The 23,856-nt window shown below is 47.3% G+C and overlaps 1 protein-coding gene across 3 annotated transcripts in view; it reads left to right on the top strand.

The window, feature by feature from the left end:
* The window catches only part of DSCAM (DS cell adhesion molecule), a 602,651-nt gene that overhangs the window by 333,049 nt on the left and 245,746 nt on the right, over positions 1 to 23,856 (top strand). For all 3 annotated transcript variants that reach the window (XM_055127368.1, XM_055127369.1, XM_055127370.1), the window contains exon 4: positions 16,695 to 16,841. In XM_055127368.1, the coding sequence (XP_054983343.1) occupies positions 16,695 to 16,841 (147 nt within the window). The remainder of the gene's footprint in view (positions 1 to 16,694; positions 16,842 to 23,856) is intronic.

The raw sequence follows: 23,856 nt of genomic DNA, 5'->3' as shown, positions 1-23,856 counted from the left end.
ATCTTTCATATCATCAGAAATGAACATGGCTGCATCATCTGAGTCTCTGATCATATTAAACCATTTTTTTTAATGGGCAAATAAGATTCCAGGTCACAGACCATATTTTCACGATGGAAATGACCTCACAGCTACCCGAGACTGAATTTGATCTCGACGCTGTAGCAGTAAAATCCATTAAGTGGCTCTCTAGCAAAAGCACAATGAGAGATAGTGACAGGTAAGCCAGGCCCGTGGAGTCACAGACGCATAATCGCACATTCTCTGGATTGGGACTAAGTTGACAGGGAACCATTGAAAACATCATTTTATCCCCCCCCCCCCCCGCTTCTAGGAGAGCCCCAGAGTAGGAAACAGGGGAATAGGTTGTGGTTTTCCAAAGCACCATTCACATGTCCTCAGGGAGGAGGTCTGGGGTGCGAGGCCGCAGGACTCCACTTCTTGCTCCCCGCGCTGTGTCTCACACCCCTACTGTGTTCTGTCCTGACCCCACACCCAGCCCTGGGTTGAACAGACCATGAGGGTGCCCAGCGGCTCCAGTGTCCGGCCAAGGTGTCCCCCCTACCCCGTCCTCTTCACTCTGTGCTCAGAAGCAGCTGGACACGTCCTCTGGCTCCCTAACAGTCAGGCCTCAGCCTCAGACACTCTTTGACAAGGCCGGCTGCGAAGGCCGCGGTCCCCTTCCCTCTTTCCTGAGACAGATGCACAGAAGGGCTGTGAGGGGCCCTGCAGTGGACGGTCAGTCTCTGCTGTCCAGTGCGGACGCCCTGCTCCGGGATCCACCTCATGAGTGTTGCCCACGGGTGGACCCCGTGAAAGCCGTCAGAGCTCCCTGGAAGATGCTGCCGAGGAGGGCGGTGAGGCAGCAGACGCATCCACAGAGCCCGGCGCTGCTTTAGCAGAAGACGCATGTCCTGCCGTGCACGGTGGTGGTTGGGGGTCAGCGGGGTGGCAGCATGGAGGCCCGGTTGTCCAGAGGACCAGAGGTGTCTGCCTCTTTCCAAGACGGGCACTCCTGCAGGGAGGAGCGACTTTTAGGCAGGAGGGCAGAGACTGGCATGCACGTCCCATCCAGCCAAGATGCCCGCCACGCCCGTCAGAATCAAGCACCTCTCTGAATTGCCGCTGGCCACTAGTTCCTTGTTTGGAATCGGTTCAGCCTCTTCCACGCGAAGCTTAGTGATCCCCGCAGCACACACCGGGCTCTTGAAGGAAAGGCAGTCCAGCAGGAGGGAGGAAGAAGGGTTTGCAGAGGACAGGGTGCATCCCAGCCTGGCTGCGGGGTCCTGAAACACCGCTACCCCGTCGGAGTCGGGGCCTTCGTGCCCCAGTGCAGGCCTTTAAGAAGTCACAACATGGGCAGGAGAGATGGTCCTGGAGCTAGAGTCCTTGTCTGTGTGCAGCTGACCCAGCTCAATGCCAGGAGGATGCCCCCCCGCACAGCCAGGAGTGGCCCAACACCCCCTACGACCTTCCCAAAGAAACAGAGTTGGCAGGATCACAGCAAGCAAGGTTTGCCACAGTGAATTAGCAGCTATGTGAACCGGAGACAAGGAAGCAAATGAGGTTCCTCTGAGAATCCTGCGCCATAGGGCGTGTGCCGGGAGTGGGGAGGAGGGAGACGAAGGGTGAAGAGACTCTTACGTGAACAGGCCTCTTTGAGGGAGAAGCCAGAACGGACTGGGAGCAAAGAGCAATTTTTCCCTTTCTGTGAAGTTTTCTTCTTTCCATTAAAGTAAAAGGCAAATAACACTCCGAGTTGTCGGCGGTCCATTAAGTGGGATCCGCAGCTGGCAGTTTCTGTGTGAGTGTTCTGGGATGGTGTCGGTGTTTGCTCCACCGAGAGGAGTGGACGGAGCAGGAGGGATGGAAGAAGGAGGGAGAGCGGGAGGAAGGTCTTTTTTTTTTTTTTTAACAATACAGTTTTTATTTGGAGGGGCTGGAGCGATAGCACAGCAGTTGGGCTTTCGCCTTTCAGGCAGCCGACCCGGGTTCAATTCCTCCGCCCCTCTTGGAGAGCCCGGCAAGCTACCGAGAGTATCACGCCCACATGGCAGAGCCTGGCAAGCTACCCCTGGCGTATTGGATATGCCCCAAACAGTAACAACAAGTCTCACAATGAGAGACGTTATTGGTGCCCGCTCGAACAAATCGATGAGCAACAACGGGATGACAGTGACAGTTTATTTGGAGGTTTTGGAGGGAAAGAGGGAGAGAAAGTGGGAGAATGCAGAGTCACGTGTTCAAGAGAGAACACGGGCTTCCCCAGGGCGGAGAGCCCCTACACACCCCAGCATCAGACAGGAGAGCATGAAAGTCCCCATCTCAAGGGGGGAGATGCGGGCGACACATGTGCTCAGGCACCACATGGCAGCACATGGACTCAGGCAGCATATGTGTGCCAGGAAGGTCATTTTGAGGCCAGAACTCCTGGGGGTAGGGGGTTACAAAAGGGGGTTTCCTTTGCCGCGAGGCTGGGCCAGCTTGCCTTGTGCCCCCTTCCGGGGACTGCCTGTGACCTGGCGGGCTTTCCCGAGGGGCTCTGCTCTAGTGTCTTTAGCTGCCTCTGCCCCCTACTCTGCATCCTCGTCCCCACCCCGCACCCCGAAGGGATCCCGGACTCCCCTGGGCTCACGCTTACTCGCCTCCTAAAAACCATCTCTCCGTCTCCAGCCCCTCATTTGCCTGTGTGTGAGTCAGCGCGTGAGGTCCCTGTCCTCTGTGGAGAGCCTGTCCACGCCCCCCTGCCGCCCACACTGCCGGGCTTCTGCTGACCTCCCCTGGGAGCGCGAGTGCCCCCTCACCAAGGCTGGAGCTGCAGAGCTCTGCCAGCTTCTTGCGCCTCAGCCCATGGAGTGGTTTCAAGTTTCCTCAGGGAGCAGCACAAACACTCCTCTCAGAAGCCTGTGGAGAGAGCGCCGCTCCCATTTGGGTCACTTAGGAACCTGCTTGAGGGTTTCTGCAGTCCTTGAGTCACCGCTTTTACCGTTCTTTAGTTTTGTCTTGTCCGACCTCCCCCGCTTGCTGGATCCAAACTATGCAAACAGTAATTGCCACACATGGAGCCTTGTCACCCTAAGCAGCACGACAAGCTCTGTGAAGTGCAGAGGCAAAGGATGGGACCGTGCAATGACACTAAGTTCTGGCCGATTATCTTCCAGAAGCCAGAGCCAATGGCTTACTTTCCTATCTTTTTGTTTTTTTATGGAGATGAAGTGTTGGAGAGATGCTAAGAATGGTTTATTTGTACTAGAAGATCTTGAGAATTTTCCTGGGGAGGGTGCACAGAGTGGCCCGTTATTGGTGGTCAGGAGACTTTCCCTGAAATCAGGAGGCCTGAGAGAGTAGAGGATGAAAAAGCACATTTTCCCTTTATTTCAACACGCTTATCTGCAGAATCCCATTAGCTTGCACACACCTGAGTCCTTAAAGGGTTAGCGTCCCCCTTGGTCTACCTGAACATGTGTGTGTGTGTGTGTGTGTGTGTGTGTGTGTGTGTGTGTGCATCCCACAGTGCCTCTCACCTGCTTTGTTGCGTTTGTGTTTTATGCTACGCTTCTTCCTCTTCTTACTAGCAATGAGCTGTTAGTCAGGGTTTTGTAAATTGGACAGTGCCAAGCCATGGATTCCACATGGACTAGATCTGGGAAACCATCAGAGAAATTAAGTTCCCTTAGTCATTAAAAGGCTGTGACATGTGGAAGTTGGTGGTGAAAGTTCTCCGCAAACTCCCTGGGTCAGGCCAGATGGAATCAAGAGGTTCTGGCCAAGGAGTGGTGCCAGCCATTGCCTTGACATTGCTCCCATTTTGGGGTGATTTTGTAAAGACAGACGTGTGCCTCGAGGGTGTCTCAGTAAACCCATGCAGTTCCTTAGACTTCTGGGAAACTTGAGTCATCTGATACCATCAGACATCCTGGCTTGAAGCAGAAATGAGCTTCATCTGCCACCATTCCTGCAACATGTTTTTTTTTTCTTTTTGGTCACACTCGGTGATACTCAGGGTTTACTCCTGGCTCTGCACTCAGGAATTACTCCTGGCAGTGCTCAGGGGACCATGTGGGATGCTGGGAATCAAACCTGGGTTGGCCGAGTGCAAGGCAAACGCCCTCCCCGCTGTGCTATCGCTCCAACAACATGTTAGAGCAACATGCTCCCCAAGGGAAAGGTGGGACCAAGAGCAGAGCACGGTCAGTCCTGGGACCCGCCAGGTCCCACTCCCCTGCCCAGCCCTGCTGTGCCACCCTGGAAGACTTCGCCTCCTCTCTGGTCCAGAGCAGGGCAGTTCACCCTGCACCCAGGCTGACGCTGCACGTCAAACCATGGGCCGCGCGCCTTGTCTTGTCTGCCACCACTGCGATGCCTGCAGCCCCATCCCTGGCCTTGAGACGTGTCAGTCTGCGTGATTAGAGAGTGCTTGAAGAGCCCCTGATGTCAGGATTGTAGCTTTGTTGTTGTTGTTGTTGTTTTTCTTTTTGGGTCACACCCGCCCATGCACAGGGGTTACTCCTGGCTCTGCACTCAGGAATTACTCCTGGCAGTGCTTGGGGGACCCTATGGGATGCCGGGGATTGAACTCAGGTCGGCTGCATGCAAGGCAAGCACCTTACCCGCTGTGCTATCGCACCGGTCCCAAGATTGTAGCTTTACTCTGATCTGGGGAGCTGAGCACCCAAGAGAAAGCTTCAGTACCAGGATGCTGAGTGGCACCTTGCAAACAGTTCCCCCTCTGATTCAGAGTAAGACACACGTAGGGAAAAATGCATTTATACTGGGGCTCAAGCCTATACACAGACACTTCCATGAATGTGAGTGCATGCACACGTACACAATTTTGCAGGAAGATATGCACAACTCAGACAATGCCCTCAGGAAAGCACTGAGACCCGTTCCTGGCATTGTGTACCCATTGCTCCTTCTACTTGGTTATATTGTTTATTTTCTAGTGGGACTCCCCAGCATAGCTCAGAGAGTTGGTTCTGATGGTTCTAAGTCTGGTTGTGCATTGTTTCGTAGTGCCATCACCTGGGGATATGATGCTATCTGACCTAATGATATTTGGAGGCCATCAGTGATAAACCCAGTGGGGGGCTCACATGGTACCAGGGACATAAGTTGGAGCTTTGAGCATGTAAGGCAAGTATTTCGCTCTTTCAGAAATATCAGTCCCTCCATTTTACTAAAAAAAAAAAAAAAAAAAAAAAAAAAAGATGGCTTGGGGCTGGAGCAATAGTACAGCGGCTAGGGCATTTGTCTTACACGCGGTCGATCCCGGTTCAATTCCCAGCATCCCATATGGTCCCCTGAGCACCGCCAGGGGTAATTCCTGAGTGCAGAGCCAGAAGTATGCCAGGTGTGACCCAAAAAGAAAAAAAAAGATAGCTTAATAAATATTTTTTATGATACATAAATGAGTCACTACCCAGCACGTGAGAAACCATCACCCACCCTCCATTATATCAGGGGGAATTTCACAACAGTATTTATTCTCATGGATTAAAGTTCCTGTTTTCCAGATTCTTTCCCCAAACCGTGTTGCAGACTTGGGTGCAGGGTGAGCTGGCTCTGCGTTGGACCAGAGAGGAAGCGAAGTCTTCGAGCCTGGCACAGCAGGGCCGGGCAGGGAGGCGGGGTCCTGAGGGGTCCGGGACTGACCGCACTCTGTCTGGCTTCATGCCTTTCCTTTGTTGCCATCTCCTCGGTCTAACATGGACCGAGCGTTCCCCCCTTCCTTCCTCAGAACACAGAGATCTCCCTGGGCAGGAAAGAAGCACGACTCCCTCCTCCGAGCCAGAGCCCGCCCGGTTCATCCGCTGACCCAGGGAACTCTCTCCCTGCTGAATGGGCGCCCTGTGGGGGGGGGAAATATTTTGAGTGTCCCAACTTGAATCACCCGCAGACCCCCTGTGCACAGTCCCAGCACCTCCACCCAGTTCAGCACTTCCTCCGAACCTCACAGCTGCCTTGCACATCAACTCTTGGTGCCTGTCCAGGCGTCCAGGTGCGTGAGCTGTAGACTCTCTTCCAGGTGTGTTTCAGTCCCTTGAGCGGGCTGTGGTTGCTCTCCTCAGTGCTCGGGGACCTGCTCTCCCTTCTACTGGGGAGTTTCTTAGGGCTCTCGACACACCCCCTGCTCCTGAGTTAAAAGGGGGCTCCCCTGATCCCCCAGGCTCTCTGCAGCCTCCAGGGCTCAGAGCCCTGCACAGCCTTGACTGCACGGTGGATCACCACTATGTGTCTTTCTGCTGCTGGGTTTCCACGCCCCAGTCCCGTCCTCACTCAGGCACGGGCACCGTCTTCCCCGGTCTCCAGAGAGAATGCAGTCCACTCAAGCCCGAGGAACTTCTTTGTCTCCATGTCGGAACCCCGACAATCCTCCTTGTACGAGCAAACGGTTCTTTCTAAGGATATCTTCTTTTAAATAACTAGAAATCTAACTAGAGGAGAGATTAATGACAGGCTGGGATGTGAGCTTGAGAAGATCTGATCATTAACAGCCTAAATAGGGTGATTAGGTATACAGTCGGAAGCAGTATGCAGGCTTAAATTAGTAGTGTGTAATTGAGCCTCATTTAGCTGCAGGAGAATTTCACTGAGAGAATTTTATTTACATAAGAAAAATGTCTTAGTGCAATTGCTTTAAAAGAATTGGAACATATAGATGCCAAACGACTCCTTCCTTGGGAGAGCTGCCCCTCCACCCCTAGCTCACGCCCCGACTCCGAGGGTGGGACTCGTGTCCTTTCTGAACTAATTATTTTTTTTTTCGAGAGAGAGCTCTGGCCTTAGCCAGGGTTTGAAAGCTCCTTAGATTCTCTGATTAGACTTCTTTCAGTTTATTTGTTTGTTTGGGGTGGGCTGGACCAGCAGCTATACCCCGCTGAGCTCGGGGCTTCTTCCTAACTTTGTGCTCAGGGCTCACTCCTGGCTCTGCTCAGGGGACTAGCTGTGGTGCTGGGCTTGAACCCAGGTCAGCCACATGCAGAGCAATCACCTTACTCACTGTACCCTCTCTCCGTTTCTCCTTTCTCCAAACAATTAATTTTTTAAAAAAATTTTATTAGTGAATCACCGTGAAATACAGTTACAGACTTACAAACTTTTGTGCTGTGTTTCAGTCATATAATGGGCGAGTACCCATCCCTCCACCAGTGCCCATTCTCCACCACCAATGGTTTTAGCATCCCTCCCACCACCCCCAACCCGTCCCCTCCACTCCACCCTGCCTATGTGGCAGGGCATTCCCTTTTGCTCTCTCTCTCTCCTTTTGGGTGTTGTGGTTTGAGGAGAGGTATTAAATGGCCGTCATGTTCGGTCTATAGCCTACTTTCACCCTGCATCTCCCATCCCAAGCAGGCCCTCCTAGCACCCTTTACTTGGTGGTCCCTTCTCTATCTGAGCTGCCTTTTCCCCCAGCATGCGAGGCCGGCTTCTAAGCTGTGGAGTAATCCTCCTGGTACTCATCTCTACTGTTCTTGGGTGCTAGTCTGCCATTCTGTTCCTTTATATTCCACAGATAAGTGCAATGTTTCTATGTCCGTCCCTCTCTTTCTGACTCATTTCACTTAATGTGATACTCTCCATTCCAGCCCTGCTTTAAACAGCAACAACAAACCCTTTATAAATGGGACAGACCCCTGTCACATGACATTGTCCACGTACTCAGCCCATTTCGACTCTGCTCAACCATCTCCAAGCCCGCCTTACACTCTTCACCATGCAGGTGAGCAGATGGGAGGGATGCAAAGAGGCCAGCATGAGGCTTGGCCCTGGCATTGCATCGTTGCACCACCCCCTCCCAAGCAGCTGGGTCTCCCGCACGTTCAGGGGGATCGGAGACCTACCATGCAATGGACAGGACTTGGCGGGGCAGGAGTTTGGAGGCTAAGGGTGACAGAGACCAACACTGGTCTCCCCTTTGCTTGTGACCTTTCTGGATGTATCAGATTGAAAACGGAATGCACCGAAGGGCCCTCCCTTGTTTATTCACTTCTGATTTGTGGCGAGTCCCCAAAGCCGCCCTTCCCCTACACCCCGATGCTCTGTGGATCTTTTCTATGGCCACAGTGTCCAGATGCTCAGTGTCCATGAACACCTGCCTCCAAATGCGATTTCACTGCACTTTGAGGTGTTCAGATATCCGCGACAATGAAATAAGGCATAGGGTCCCCCAATAGCCTCATGGCCAAGAGGGTCACTGGGGTTTGCGTGAGCTGGAAATCTCCATGGCCTCCTCCCCATTGCTGACACACAGCCATTGTCTCCTGCACAGAGTCTGCGGTGCTGCAGTTGTTTCCAGAGAAGGTACATAGAGAGACTCACTACTCGCTCGTAAATAACTGCAGCTGTCATATGTGCCTTTAGCGGTGCTTCCATATCCTGATTGACAAATATTTGCTTACAGTATCATTTTGGAGTGTGATTGTCAAGCCACACCTGTGGTCTTAGGGCTCACTCCTGGCTCTGAGCTCAGAGCTCACTCCCAGAGGTTTCAGGGAATACTGGAGTGTTGGGAATGGAGCACTCAGTTGCCCGCAGGGCAAGTGCATCCCCCGCTGTACGACTCTCTGCCCCTACATTGTTGAAGTGCTGAGTGCACTTTTGGACAAACATCAGTGTGTGTCTATAGAAGACTTCTCTGAAGGAAACCGGCAGAGCTGAAGTGTGTGTGGTCCTTCCATTTAAAATAGAGAAATTTTTCTGCTAGAAACAAAAGCTGGTCCCAGATCACACTCCTCCTGTAGGTATTCTCTTCCCCTAACCCTTGTTAATTTACTTTTTTCTAATCTCATGTAAGAAATAACTTCCAATAGTATGATCATTTTTCTTTTCTATTTTTTCTTTTTGGGTCACACCCGGCAATACACAGAGTTACGGTTACTCCTGGCTCATGCACTTAGAATTTACTCCTGGCTCATGCACTCAGGAATTACTCCTGGCGGTGCTCGGGGTACCATATGGAATGCCGGGAATCGATCCCGGGTCGGCCACGTGCAAGGAAAACTCCCTACCCACTGTGCTATTGCTCCAGCCCTCATATGATCATATTTTAAATAACTCATTTATAAATCAATAAAAGTGTGATGAATTTCATTTGTGTAAAATTAACAATTTTTGGCCAGAGTAACTGTGTAGTACTAGATTTTTGTATGCCTCTAGTCTTCTGGAATATGCTTTACTGATGATTCGCAGTGTTCTTTGCATCAATTTTATATATTACTAGCTACTTGTAAATAGATACTTCATATTTCTATTGATCTAGTAGGTGGCAATTATATTTTATGGCAGACAAAAACTATTCTGGGTATATTTCTCTAGTAGACACCATACAGATATTCTTATTTCTTATTTCATATCACAACATCTGAGAAAGAGGTAATGTCACCCATTGTACAGATGAGGAAGCCAAGACTCCTTCCCGTTTGTCTCCCAGGTCATGTAGAAGCAGTTATTTTTATCAGGTCCCTAAATTGCTCAGACATGTTTGTAGTTCCTGCAAATCTCCATGCTTATGCTCCCATCATCTATATCAGAGCAGTGGATACAACCCAGAACCCATCCCAGTCTTATTTTGAATTAAGAGAAACTGATAATTCTTGGACTGGAGTGATAGCACAGCAGGTAGGGCGTTTGCCTTGCATGCGGCCGATCCGGGTTTGATTCCTCCATCCCTCTCGGAGAGCCTGGCAAGCTACTGAGAGTATCCCACCCGCACGGCAGAGCCTGGCAAGCTCCCCGTGACATATTCAATATGCCAAACACAGTAACAACAAGTTTCACACTGGAGCCGTGACTGGTGCACGCTCGAGCAAATCCATGAACAACGGGACAACAGTGCTACAGTGCAGATAATTCAAATTATCATAGACATACATGTACATTGTCTTTCTCTTTCTAGAAACCTTTTAAAGTACCTATAGCAATGCATTGTTGCCTTGCTCTAATGCAATAAAATATGAAGCTTTGCTTGAGCATGATGTACATTGCAGGTGTGAATCATTGTCCGTCTGCATGTACACACACTACATCAAGTTTCCAAGGGGAAATCCAGCTCCATCCTCCACATACACTGGACTCCTTTGACCCGTCATCTGTCCCTGCTTCCCTCATCCCTCCCATTAACCACTAATTGGTCTAAGGGTCTAAGAGTTTGTTGTTTTATTTAGCTTAGCCATTCCACTGGTTTCTTTATGCCCCCCCTATGAGTGAAATCCCATGCTGCCTGTTTTCTCGGCCTGACCTATTTCATAAAGCATAATATCTTTCAGGTCCATCTATATTACACCGCTGTTTTTTTGGTAGTGAATGCTAAACTAAGTTTCAAATGGAAAAATAAAAGCAAACCATTCAGACCTGCATTTCATGTCCAGCGCTTTATACTTAGGACTTAGACTTTAATTTTGTCTTACCAGAGATAACTGTCATGAAAATTGCTGAGAGGAAAACCCAGTTTCTTTCCACAGAATGACTGTAAATGGAGGTGGCAGGCACAGCTGATGAAGTTTTATTTGGTTTTGCCACCATTTGGCATCTTATTAGGAGAACCATCTGTTCTTTTAATTACTATTAACTCAGCTTAGACTGCAATTGCAAAAAGAAAAAAAAAGAAAATATATTTCTGACTAAGTGAAAAATTAAATCTGCTTTAAAAATCTTGTTGAAAATATTATTATCCCCGCTGAAGATCTAACATCCGGACTGCACAGTAAAAAGTCACATAGCATAATGGAAGAATAATTAACATCAAAGTCGTAAAATAGGCTCATTTCCATAGAAGAATATATTATAGTCATTCTTAGATCGGATAATGCTCTTTTTATGTAAAGTACACGAGGAAGTTTCACGGTGAAATCTAAAAAGAGGTGTTTCAGCTTGCTTTCTTTTGTGCAGACTTAAGAGACTTTTTGTAGGTAAGCAATGATAGAGTGTTTTATCCACCCATCTCTTTAAATAATATTTTCAGATAGGATAACCAAGCACTGTTCTGTGTAACAGAGATGAAAAGTTGAACCAGATAAATCAAATTCTTTCTGTTCTAGTTGGGAAGAGGGGATGTTAACCCAATCTCCGCCACACACAAGGTGGCCTTTTGGAATAAAAGCAAGTGCTCTGGGCAAGGAGACCGTGGCTGTGGTTAATGTGGGCTGACGTCGCTGGGAAAGTTGACTTAGGGCTGAGTCCTAACAGGGTAAGGAGTCCTCCAGGTGGGGCGCTGAGCCCTGGACTTCCCTCCCCCAGGTAGAAAGATCAAAGAAGGCTAGTGTGGCTGGACACTCAGGGAGAGAGAAGCAGAGCGCTGAACCCACGCCAGTCTGCAGGAAGTGTTGGCTCTAGAGCAGCATTTCTCAACAGGGGCATACAGCACTCCCTGCGGGATCCAGAATATCCCAAGGCGACCACAGGTGAGAATCATACAAATGGTGGCATTGGCACCACACTAGGAGGTCAACCAGTAGGAGAGGGGGTCACCAGGAAGGAAAACAAAGTGCAAAGGTGACCACAATTAGAAAAATACTTCGAAATACTGCTCTAGGAGATCCTTTGTAGACCCTCCGTTATTTTGGAGGTTGTTGCTGAGGAATGATCTTGTACGTTGATGGAAAACAAACTGGAGAAGTGAAAACAAGGTGTTAAAAACCTGCACTGTTGGACCTGAATACTTCTCTGGGGAAAGAGAGATGGACCATTGAGGATGCAGTTTAGAAGAAAGTTCACTGAGCTAGAACAACACCCTTCTGCTGGATGAGATAGGAAGGGCAAGAAGTATATACTGGAAAACTTGTGAATATGCGGATTATGTGCAGATATTGACAAAGATGCCCAGGATTATTCTTATTCCAATTGCATAATGATGCTTATAGAGGAGATCCTTGAGTGCCAAGATAATGTGATGTCTACAAGCCTTCTGCTCCCTCCTGGGATGTGAGGGTTGGAAGAGTCTCAGCTTTCTGTACTATGTTAGTACTCTGCTGAGAAACATTGACTCAGAGGCCTGAGGGAGGCTTTTACTGGGTGTTACAGCTCCAAAAAATGGGATAAAAACTCATCATGTTCGGTCTATACTCTACTAAACATGATGGTCATTTAATACCTCTACTGCAAACCACAACACACGAAAAGAGAGAGATAGAGAGAAAAAGGGAATTCCCTGCCACAGAAGGGGGTGGGGTGGGGGAGGACTTGGGGGGTGGGAGGGCTGATGGGACCATTGGTGGTGGAGAATGGGCACTGGTGGAGGGATGGGCACTTGAACATTGTATGACTGAAATGGAAGCACCAAAGTTTGTAAATCTGTAGCTGTACCTCATGGTGATTTACTGTAAAAAATATAAACACGTGTGCACAGAAGGGTGATGTGACATGTGTTTGCGGGCTCTCTGGGCAGCACTCTCTTTCTCTTGCCACTCGCATTCGGTGCTCTCAAGCCGCTGTGTATGGACCGGATCGGGATGGCTTCTCCTTGTGCTCTGCTTCTGTGTGTGCCACTGTGCTCTCTTCTGTCTGTCTCTCTATTTCTGACTCTGTCTCTGTAGTCTCTCCTCTAGTCTCTTCCAACCTCTCTCTGTCTATCACCTCTCCTCTGGTCTCTTCTGACCTCTCTCTGTCTGTCGTCTCTCCTCTGGTCTCTTCTGATCTCTCTTCTTCCAATCTCTCTCCAGAGCCCTTCTGCTTCTCTCTCTGGAGCCCTTCTCACTCTCACTTCTGTCTCTGACTCTTACTTCTGACTCGCTTAGTATTCTTTCTTTCCCCTGCTTCTGGCTCCGATGACTCCCTGATTCTCTTTTGCTTTGTGCTCTGCTTCTGTATCTTCTCCCCCTACTTCTCTTACAGTCTTAGTTTATATAGCAATCACATAGGGTGGTGACACAAAGGTGGGTTGAACATTAACACATCAACAAAGAGGGGTAAGACCACTCCTCCAGGAGATTAACACAATCTAAGGAGATTACTACAGATAACTAGGATATCAGTAACAACTCCATTGTGAGATTTGTTGTTACTGTTTTTGGCATATCGAATACACCACCTGGGAGCTTGCCAGGCTCTGCGTGCGGGCAGGATACTCTCGGTAGAAAAAAATAATAGATAACTGAGCCAGAGAGAAGTGAGGGGCTCAGGCTCTTTGCTTACACATGGAAGACTCTGGGTTGTTTCCCTGCACCGTGTATGGTCCTGAAAGCACTTCCAAGTATGATTTCTGAACACGCCTCGGAGCGCAGCCTAACCCCCTCTCAAACACAGCCAGGAGTGCCCCAAGCCCTTCCCCCAACACACACACACAAAGACTTTAGCTTTGTGCAATTAACTATTAGCACACAGCTCTAAGTTGTCAAGTGTGTGTGTGTGAGAGAGAGAGAGAGAGAGATAGAGAGATAGAAAGATGTAGAGAGAGCGAAACATAAAGACAGAGACAGAGTCAGTCTTTATACTTGCAGTTAATAACACCCCAGACCTATATTTTATATCTTTAGTACTTTAATGAAAGCACATTCTTAAATCCTATTTAGAAATAGGAAGCAACCATTTAGTCCAAATATTACAGGAATTTCTCACAAGGTAAGGCCATAAGCGTGCTCCCTGGCAGGTCAGGGTGCAGTGGACTGGTTTCTTGTTACCATATACCCAGGGCATGGTGCTCCTGTACCTTCGTGGTTCTCAAGAAGGTGCACACAAAAAAGGCTCAGAGCGCATGCAAGGCCCTGCACCTTTGCAGCCCACCCTCATCCGGGATGACAATAACATTGGCTTCACATTTCAAGACATTGATGAATCCTGAGATGGGTTTTGGTGAGAAAGGAGGAAAGAGACAAAGGCCATTCCAATTCTCTTCTGAAACATGTAAGAGAGACTTCCTCATCGAGCTGGGTCAGCGAGGAAGCGAAGGTCACTCATTCCAGGAGGGAGTGACCTGAGACAAGAGCCATAGGGCTCAGACATGTATTCCAAATATTTCAGGAACCAATGCAGACCAAGGCCCAGGGCTCTTCCAGTTCTTCTGAGTACACTGTACTTCTGCCACCACCACTGCTGATCAGATCCAGAGGAGTTTTGATTAATTTTGTTTGGGAAATCACACCCAGTGTCACTCAGGAGTTTCTCCTGGCTCTGCACTGAGGAATACTCCTGACAGAGCTTGGGGGACAATATGGGATGTCGGGAATTGAACCCAGGTCTGCCACATGCAAGGAAAGAACCCTACCGCTGTTCCATCATCTGGTCCCAAGATCCAGAGGGGAATCTTTTTTGCTCTGCAAAAATAAGGAATAAGAATAACAGACACGGGGAGGGGAGGGAGTTTATATTCTATCACTCTAAAATATAGAGACTGCTTATTCAAGCACAGAGGTATGAAAATATATACTGAAAGAGAAATATATTGCAGTGATACCAATGTGTGGTAAAAAAAGGTTTGGTATATGATAGGTTTTAACAGGTATTTTTAGTTGCTTTAATATCTAGAACACAAATGGTTCTAGATATTAATGGTTGAGCATTAGCTCAACCAGTTATACTTAAGGTTGTGTATTGTGAACATATTTTAAAATAAGTTACCAAATTGAATTGCATTAGAAGTGAATATATGACTTACAGGTATTTCATATAATTTTAAATGCTAACTCATTTCTTTTGGAAAGTTTACACTAGATCAGTATTTATGATTTTTTTTTGTCCTAGTCCTTTTGAATGCTCTCACCCTGCATTAGAAATCATAAGCCATTTTAATTTTATCTCAGCAACCAATCTACAAAGAAAATGCAGTTCCTTGAAGAATAAACCAGAGGCTGTAGGAACTACATTTACAGTTGCGGTGTTTGTAACCTAAAATAAAATCACAGCTCTAGTAAATCCTAACCAAAATAAACCAAAGGAAGTTTCAATGAATCACAGGAAAACAAGCATTAAGGGAAGGTGAATTTGGAGCATCCAGTCTTTTTCCAAAGAGACAAAAATTATTTTTTCAACAGAAGAGTTGTACCTGAGGCAGAGAAATATACCCAAGTGCCCAACCACAGAAAAAGTGCTGAGTCACCAACACTTGGTGATTTACTCTTTCTTAGCTAAATTTAGCACTCAGAGCTCCATTTGCTTTTCTTTGATGTACCATTCAGTTATAATTGAACAGTAAAAATGGAATTTCAGCTACTTATATTTTTTCCAATGAAAATAATTTTTTAAATTTTTATTTTATTGAATCACCATGAAAATAATACAAAGCTTTAAGGTTTAAGTCTCAGCCATATAATGATTAAACCCCCATCCTTTCACCAATGCACATGTTCCACCACCAAGAACCCCAATATACCCCCCTCCCACACACCCTCCACCTAAGTAGCTAATGATCTTCACTTTATTCTCTCTATACTTTGAATACATTCAATATTTCAATAGAGAACTCACTATTATTGTTGGAATTTTCCCCCAACAATCAGGCCTGCTGAAAAGGCATCATTTAATAATTTATTTTCATTGCTGAGAATGAAGACTCTGTTAGCTCTTTTTTTACTCTGATCCAAAATCAGAGTTTTTGGATTTCTGATATTTTAGCTCAGTTCATAGTCTAGATGCATTTCTGTAAGAAGCTGCTCTGGGTGCCAAAATGGGTTAGAAGACCTCTCGAATCATAGTCTTTAGGAGCAGAGGGTCCCCAATGAAAATAATTTTTATCCTTCAGTGACACTGATTTTGATTTCCATGTCTGAGTATCTGGGGTTAGACAGACAAGAATCACCCGTGTTCCATGCGGATACGGAAGATAAAGGGTTGTGACGGCTTTGATAGCCCTGTAGGAAGAGTTAATTCTAATTATTTGAAATAGTAATTAAGATGCAGCAAAGGACTCTGAAACAGTGGTGTGTCTCAGCTTTTTCCCAGTTGTGGCTTCTTCCCAGTGTGTTTCCTGCTCTTGGCTTCCTGTCCTACTGGGTAACCCCCAAATCTCATGATTGGCCTCCATTAACGTGATTTTCAGCTGGGGGCTCCTTTGCAAATAGGGGGACCCTCAGGGAGCTCATATGGCTCCCAGTTGAGGAAGGATGCTCTGAAACATTGCCTACAGGAGCAACCAATATTTTTTTCTTAGAATATAGAGTTGAGATCTGGTTAGGATTTTGGCAAAACAGGACAGTCCTTTCTGGAAAGTTGGTGAGCTATTGTATTGCTTTAGAGTCTAATCATTTGGTGCTTCTTGAGATACTTCAAACCATAGCTATACTTTTTATTTATTTATTTATTTATTTATTTATTTATTTATTTATTTATTTTGCTTTTTGGGTCACACCTGCCGATGCACAGGGGTTATTTGCACTAAGGAATTTCTGCTGGCGGTGCTCGGGGGACTATATGAGATGCTGGGAATTGAATCTGGGTCAACCGCGTGCAAGGCAAATGCCCTCCCCGCTGTGCTATTGCTCCAGCCCCAAGTATATATTTTTTCAAGGTACACAAGCTCAAAAAAAAAAATTACTACCTTCTAAAAGCGGTGCAATGACACCTGTGTGCATGCGGTGGGCCGCACGGGCACCAGACTAAATCTATGCCAACATCTCTGTTGCCGTGAGAGAAGTATGTGACCAAAAACAGTCATTCAGAAACAATAAACTCCCCTTCAAGTGGGCAGGCTGTTGAATGGCGTTGGGGACATGACTGGGTGGCGTTCCTTTGGTCTTAATTGGGTGCCTGTCTCTCTCTTTCAGGATCTAGATTTCTCATCACATCCACGGGAGCCTTGTATATTAAAGATGTACAGAACGAAGATGGATTATATAATTACCGCTGCATCACGCGGCACAGGTACACCGGGGAGACGAGGCAGAGCAACAGCGCTAGACTTTTTGTATCAGGTAAAGACTCATCAGGACGCGATTGTTCCTTGTGTGTGTGTGTGTGTATGTGTGTGTGTGTCTGTGTCTGTGCATGTGTGTGTGTGTCTGTGTCTGTGCATGTGTGTGTGTGTCTGTGTGTGTGTCTGTGTCTGTGCATGTGTGTCTGTGTCTGTGTGTGTGTGTCGGTGTCTGTGCGTGTGTGTCTGTGTCTGTGCATGTGTGTGTGTGTGTCTGTGTGTGTCTGTGTCTGTGTGTGTGTGTTCTGTCTCTCTGACAATGGCACCCGCTGCCCTGTGCTTCTTGAGAACTGGGCTGGAAATCTGTGGAACTCCTCGTCTGTGCCCGTAGTGTGTCCACCGCTAAGTTGAAGGGCTGTTCACGTCCTCACTGCCTGCAAGGACCATTCTCAAGTGTGTAATAAACCCAAACCCGAGCCCTGGAGTGTCCTCAGATCACTTTCTGCTTTCTTGAGAGATTTTATGTCAAGGAAACATATAAATGTTTGTAGCGTCTTCAAAATTGGCTTAGGAATGGCTCGCTGGCAAATCGGTGAGCCAGCCATCCACCCCCCCTCCCCGCCCCGGGGTGAGGTCTTAGCACTTCGTGGAGAGGTCCAGGATGATAGCATGCCGGTCCTGGTGGAAGGAAATCAGATGCTGATTACCAGGCCTTGGCTGCTGGGGTTCTAGGATGAGAAACGGTGCCCTGCAGTGCCGTGTGCAGGGTGGTGGTGCTTTGTGAGGGGCAAGGGGCTCGGCGTGAGAGTCATTAAAAGCATTGTCAGACCAGGTGAGACAGGACAGGGTGGAGGGGCTCACCTTGTGAGTGCGGGACCCTGGCTCGGTCCAGCACCACTTACCCTTCCCTTTGTAGCCCCGAGGATCCTGAGCGCGGTTGGAATGGACATGATGTTCCTTGGTACCACTGGGCCCGAGGACATCACATCCTTGGGTCCCAACTTTCAACCCTATGGTCCAGTGGACATAAAATTCACAGAGCACAGTTGGGGAGGTGCTCCTTAGCCTCCACATCCCCCGAAGAGAGTCATCTGTTGTCATGTTCCAAAAAGTAACAGCTGGATTAGGACCCTGCTAGGGTTAGGAAAGACCTGAGCACTGTAGTCTGAGATCTATAGCGAGATGTCCCCAGGAGAGTCACCCTACAAGCTTAATGTATCTCTTACTGTGTCCATACTAAAAGGACATTGCTCAGAATTAACTATGCAAAGGGCTTAAGGAGAAGAGAAAAGCAATATTTATAAGTTAACAGAGTCTGATTAGGAGATAAAGGTGATTGACTGGTTGGGGAAGCAGAGCACAAAGAAAGAGGATACAGATAAACACAGAGGAATGGGAGCACTGTGTTTGGGGTAACCCAATAAACCTAAGCTCCCTGCTGCAAGGCAAGAAGGACAAACCAATGTTATCCCACACTCTTGGGTAATTTCTTCAGATCTGATTTCTCAATTCTCATTCTCAAAACAAACAAAGCCTACACTACCTCAAAGTCCAGCATGCATATAAGTTAGAAATGAGTGATTTTTCCACTGAACTTAAAAAATAACTTTTCTTCAAGGACTGGAGAAATAGTAAAAGGGATAAGTCACTTGCTTTGCAATGTGGATGATGCCGATTTCAGCCTCAATTCTTGGTTTTAAAATTATTGTTTGTTGTTACTTCTGTAAATGGTCTGACTCATGGTTACAATAAAAAAGAAAATAAGAAACTGAAGAAAAATCTGCAGAATAAAATGAATTAAAAATGGAATGGGCATTTGTCACCAACCCCTTATAACCTTAATGAAGACGCTGTGTGCTAGGTGTTAGGAATAGCTCACAAGAGATCTTGCTGGCATTGAAGAGAAACTTCATAATGAAATCACCGAGACGTGGAAGTGCTCGTGTACAGAGGGAATCTGGGCTGCCGATGGCTGATTTGATCTTAGTCAAGAAAGAATATCAGCAATTGCCATCCACAAGAGCTGAATCAAGTCATCATAATCTGGGAGTCCATCTTTATTCCAGGAAACACTTAAAAAGGAAACCCAAGAAGGGAAAGAAATCTGGGGGAAATGCCTCAGACGGTGGCCTTGCTTATGTTAAATTGTACTTGTGTTCAAGTTTAACTCAGGGTTTAAAAGGCAAATTCGCTTTTCATCATCCCAGGTTCCTTTATTTTAACAGAAATATTCACTGATGTTTCAGAATTGACAGCCGGACCCCCAGAGCATTTGGTTGCCATGGGAGCGGAGGGACTTGAAGAGATGGATTGATTGTGAGTCTGGTGCAGAGTAATGAGTGAGGTGTCAGCTCCTAAGCTACCGAGCGGATGCCGCAGACGGGGGCTCTAGCAGAAGGGAAGGCAGGAATAAAACTCACACCAGGAGATAAAGTTGCGGCCCTGTTTCTTCACAAAGGATGAGGGATCTGGAGTCCCATGTCAGTTTCAAGATTGGGGGGCAAGTAAATCTTGATTTCCTGTCACGGAAACATTAATAGGTAGTTGAGGGTGAAACTTGATTCCAAACGGGGAAAACAGAGACTCTGAGGACAATTTCCTGTTCTAGAAATTCCAAGTTTTCAAAGAAAAGAGAAACTGGTTTATTTAAATTAGACTCAAGTCTATGGAAAGTGTATATGGTTTCTGGCAACCATGTGAAAGGAATATTACAACAAGGTTTTGATGAATCCTGAAATCTCTCTGAAACCATGACAGATCAAATGGTACAAACGATGACAACAAAGCACATGCATGGTGTCTCTAATCACTCCAGAGGGCGTGAAATCCTCAGGAGCTCTTGACTTGTTGGCCAGCTTGGCCGGCTTGCCCGTGACAGGAGGGCCAGTGGTGGGAGACAGCTGTGTGGGAGCAGGCGAGGTGCTGAAGAGGGATTTGGACCACTACAGAACCCAGAATTGCACGAAAGCCAGCAGACTCTCTTCACCCAAGTCATCAGTTTCCATCAGTGGAGACCCAGGAGATATCCACGGGCTATTCACAACTTGGGGGCTGACCAGTGTGAACGCTAAACTGGGCATGATAAAGAACCACCATGAGAGTGGGAAGTTTTGATCATCCAGCTCAGTGGTGGTTTAAGTCTTCCAAGAGCTCCGAAGCACCCAGCAAACCTTCCCCTCAGAAGAGCAAACCCTCTCCTTGTGAGGGAATGACTTGACTCGGGGACAAAATTGATGCGGAGCGGAATAGCCCAGAGAGAAGGTTCAGAGAGCTCAGGGAGCCCTACTGGAATTGCGGTCTCTGCCATGAAATAAAAATGCGACATGAAAACGTGAGTGTGTGTCCTTAGAAAGCAAATAACTCACTCACGGACCCAGGAGAGATGTGACTACAGGACAGTCATTCTCTAAAGCCCTGAGGTACAGGCTGCATTTTGAATCCTTGGGAGAATAGCAGAGAGAGGTTAAAGACTCTTACCCACATGTCCACTCATGCTAGGAACTTGAAATTAATAACACTTTCATTTTAAAATAGAAGAAAAAGAAATAACTAACGTCACAGCATTTTATTACAAGGAAAAATTAGGACAATTCACTGAATGAAACATTGACAGAGCAATTTGTAAAATTATGGATGAAAAGTATACAGAACCAGATAATTTATTATGTGAAAATGACTTGAAACTTTGAAAGAGTAGCCAAAGTGAGAAATAAAAATCTTCATAAATGAAGATATCAAAATGGCTGGATATCAGGCATCTGAAGAAAAAGGAATGACGTCATTTAGGAAAAAATTAGATAAAATAAAAATTGTAATCTATGCTGCCAGAGAGATAGCACAGCATGTAGGGCACTTGCCGTACATGCAGCTAACCCAGGTTCAATCCCCAGCATCGCAGACTGTCCCCCTGAGACCCGCCCGGAACCATCCCTGGTGACAGGGCCAGAACTGAGTCCTCAGCACTGCCCGGCTCTGCTCCAAATTGCTCCCCCTGCCACACAAAACACCACATGCCCTGACATAACTCATGTTATGAAAATTAGGAGTACTCTTCAAAGAACAGATACAACAGAAAGCATAATTTGAAAAGTTAATATCTGAAGAAAAATGTGCAGTAAATCAAGCAAATAGAGGTAAGAAAAAGTAATGGAAAAGTGCAGAGATCATGGGCAAAGATGATTTAAAAAAAACCACAGAATTGTGTAATTTGAACCTCTAACGGAGAAAATTAGCCCATTGATCAGAAAATATATTTAGAACAATAATTCAGAAGTTTCCTGTAGTTAAAGAATATGGCATTACTCCATGCTTGAACGCTGCGTTCGTACTTGGGAGAGCAGCCCCAGAGTGGCCAGCATCCAGCGGTTCTAATAGAACTCATGAACTGCACGGATTGGGGGAGGGGAGGATATCTAAATATCCAGGGAATAAAATTAAGTTGTTTTAAGTGAAAAGTGGGGAAAATCAATGAAACTTAAAGCAGAGGAGAAGAAAAGCAAAGTCTATAAACACATTTCTTCCTTTAAAGCAACAGCAAAATAAAGTGGCCTGATTTTTAAACTATAGTGGTAATTTACACATGTGGATTAGTTTTACTTTTTTAAATCAATCTCTTATTTTCTAAGTACAATCCTAAAGATGGTTTCAGTATTTTTTTTCTTGAAGTTCATAGAAGCTTATGTGAAAAGTGACAAAGTCAAAATTCAAAAGAAGAGGACCCTGGAGATAACGTGACGGTTTTAGAGCATTTACCTTGCCAGCATCAGGTCAGAAATTCAGTCCCGCTGCTGCCTCATGCTTATCCCCCTGTGACCCAGGGCAACCAGGGCATCTGCTGTGTGTCTGGTGGCCCTGTGTCTGGCCGCCCTCAAAGATGCAAGTGATTCCCAACTGCAGCTCAGCTGGGAGTAAGCAGGTGCCTCGGCCAAGGTGTGCAGCCCCAGGCAAGCACCACAGACTGGAATGGGTATGCAGGCACATGGCCAGAAAATGCCTGTCTGGGAGGGTGCCATGACCCCAGGGGCATGTGAGTGATCATCCAACTCTAGATGCCACCCCAGACAGAAAGTGACACAGCACCCCAGGCCGGGGAATGTGACAGCGGCGGAGGGTGTGAGCAATGCAAGCTCAGGGGCGAGCCCCAGAGAATCCCGTGATCCAACGAGGGGTGTGACCCCCGCCCCAGCCACTGCAGTAAGGACAGAAGGAAGGGAATTGTGTGGGGAGGGTGGGTGAGAGGGCAAAGCGCCACACAGACGGAGTCTGGCAGCGACAACTATTATTATGGGGTTGGTTTTGGGAAACAAACTTTCCTCGTCAGGACCCAGATTTGGGGGGCGATTCTCTCAGGGCAATACAAGGACTGTCCCTGGACTACAGTCTTCAGTTTATTTATTCGATAAACTCCCGTAAAATTTAATTTGTTGTAAGACAGATGGGACTTCCTTGAAGGGTCCTTCCACCGGACAGGTGGAACTTTTGAGTTTCTCCCGGGTTGGATGCTGTAGCATGTACACAGCTCTGCTTGGCTGCAGCTAATTGTGTCCCTAAGAACTCCCTGTCTGATGGGGGTCCCAAGAGGCTCTGCCACACCCCCCAGTTGCACTCCCGAATCTCCCACCGGGTGGGTGCAATGACCCCTGAGGGTACCGACACAACGACACAACGGTGCGATCACCTTCTTAGACTGTCATTAAGGGTCGCCTGATCCTGCAGCACGTGGTCGATTCACGTTCTCCTTGATGGTATTTGTAGCCCACTCCCCCACCGCCCGCTTTTGAGCATGATGAATCACCCAGGAGCGTTTGTGCGCCAGTCTTGGGATGACAGATGTTTTCATTTGTTGGGGTAGACACCTAGAAGAGGAGCACTGGAGTCTCGTGGGAAATTAAGATTTAACATTCTCTGTTCTATGATATTCTCATGGAGGTCGGTGGCCGCCTAAGCGTGCGGTCTGGTACAAGTTCTAAACGGGTCAAATTAGAAGAGGGATCAAGGAAAGGTCATTGATTTTATTTTTAGCAACCAATTGGGGATCTTTATTTTTACATCCTTCATAATAATCCAGATATCATGCCTCTAAACTCATTACTTGGAACCTCCTGAGCTCAACACTGTGGACATTTCGCTGAGTGTTTCCCCCTGACCTAGTTCTCAAGCACTTTTTATTCTCTCCCTCCCCTGACTCAAGGGTACATGATATCTAAATGCAGGGAAGGGCCCCGGGAGAGAGTCCAGGGGGCAGGGCATGTGCAAGGCCTGTGTTTGAGCTGGGGTCCAGCCCTGGCACCACATGGTGCTGTAAGCTGGCAGGGTATAGCCCTCGAGGCCACCGAGCATCACCAGGTATTGCCCTGTGCCCGTCCCCACGCACTGCAGGACCCAAGCAACAGTTTATTCATAAACCCTGTAGAATTTATGTCCCTCGCAAGTTAAATGCGTATGGTAGAGACTGGGGCGTGGAGGGATCTCGGTGTTCCCTTTTCCTGGCCTCTTTCAGGGAATACTCAGACTCCTGGTAATCTGCAGCACTAGAGCGAACACCAGGACAGAGACCAATGTTCTGGAGATCTGCAGCCTGCATGCTGGCTTACTTACCTACTTGCAGGTATACAGAAACTTTTTGGTTCCTACTTGCCAGCATTGGTGCTAGGAGTCTGGCATCCACAACCAATTTTTCCTGTTAGGGTGATAAATTAAAACATGATCAATGGTGGGTTGCCCCTACACAGTTGGCCAAGTATCACTGGAGTTGGCCCCTGGGACTCCTGAGTATCACTTGCAATGACCCCCTAAATTATTTAAAGAGACATGAAACTAACAAGTACATTGTTTAGAACTTGTGTTTAAAGGATGCCACATTTGCTATTTTAGAAGCTTCCCCTTTTTTACTTTTTGTTGAATCATCGTGAGATACAGTGACAAAGCTTTCATGTTGAGTTTCAGTCATACAATGATCGAACACCCATCCCTCCACCGGTGCACATTCTCCACCACCAACATCCCCAATATCCCTCCCACAACCCCCACCACCCCACCCCCTGCCTCTATGGCAGGCACCTTCCTTCTTACTCTCT

This window comes from Sorex araneus, chromosome 2, assembly GCF_027595985.1.
Source record: "Sorex araneus isolate mSorAra2 chromosome 2, mSorAra2.pri, whole genome shotgun sequence".
Classification (NCBI taxonomy): domain Eukaryota; kingdom Metazoa; phylum Chordata; class Mammalia; order Eulipotyphla; family Soricidae; genus Sorex; species Sorex araneus.
The sequence above is the reverse complement of the archived record's forward strand: the minus strand, read 5'-3'. Positions and strand labels throughout refer to the sequence as shown.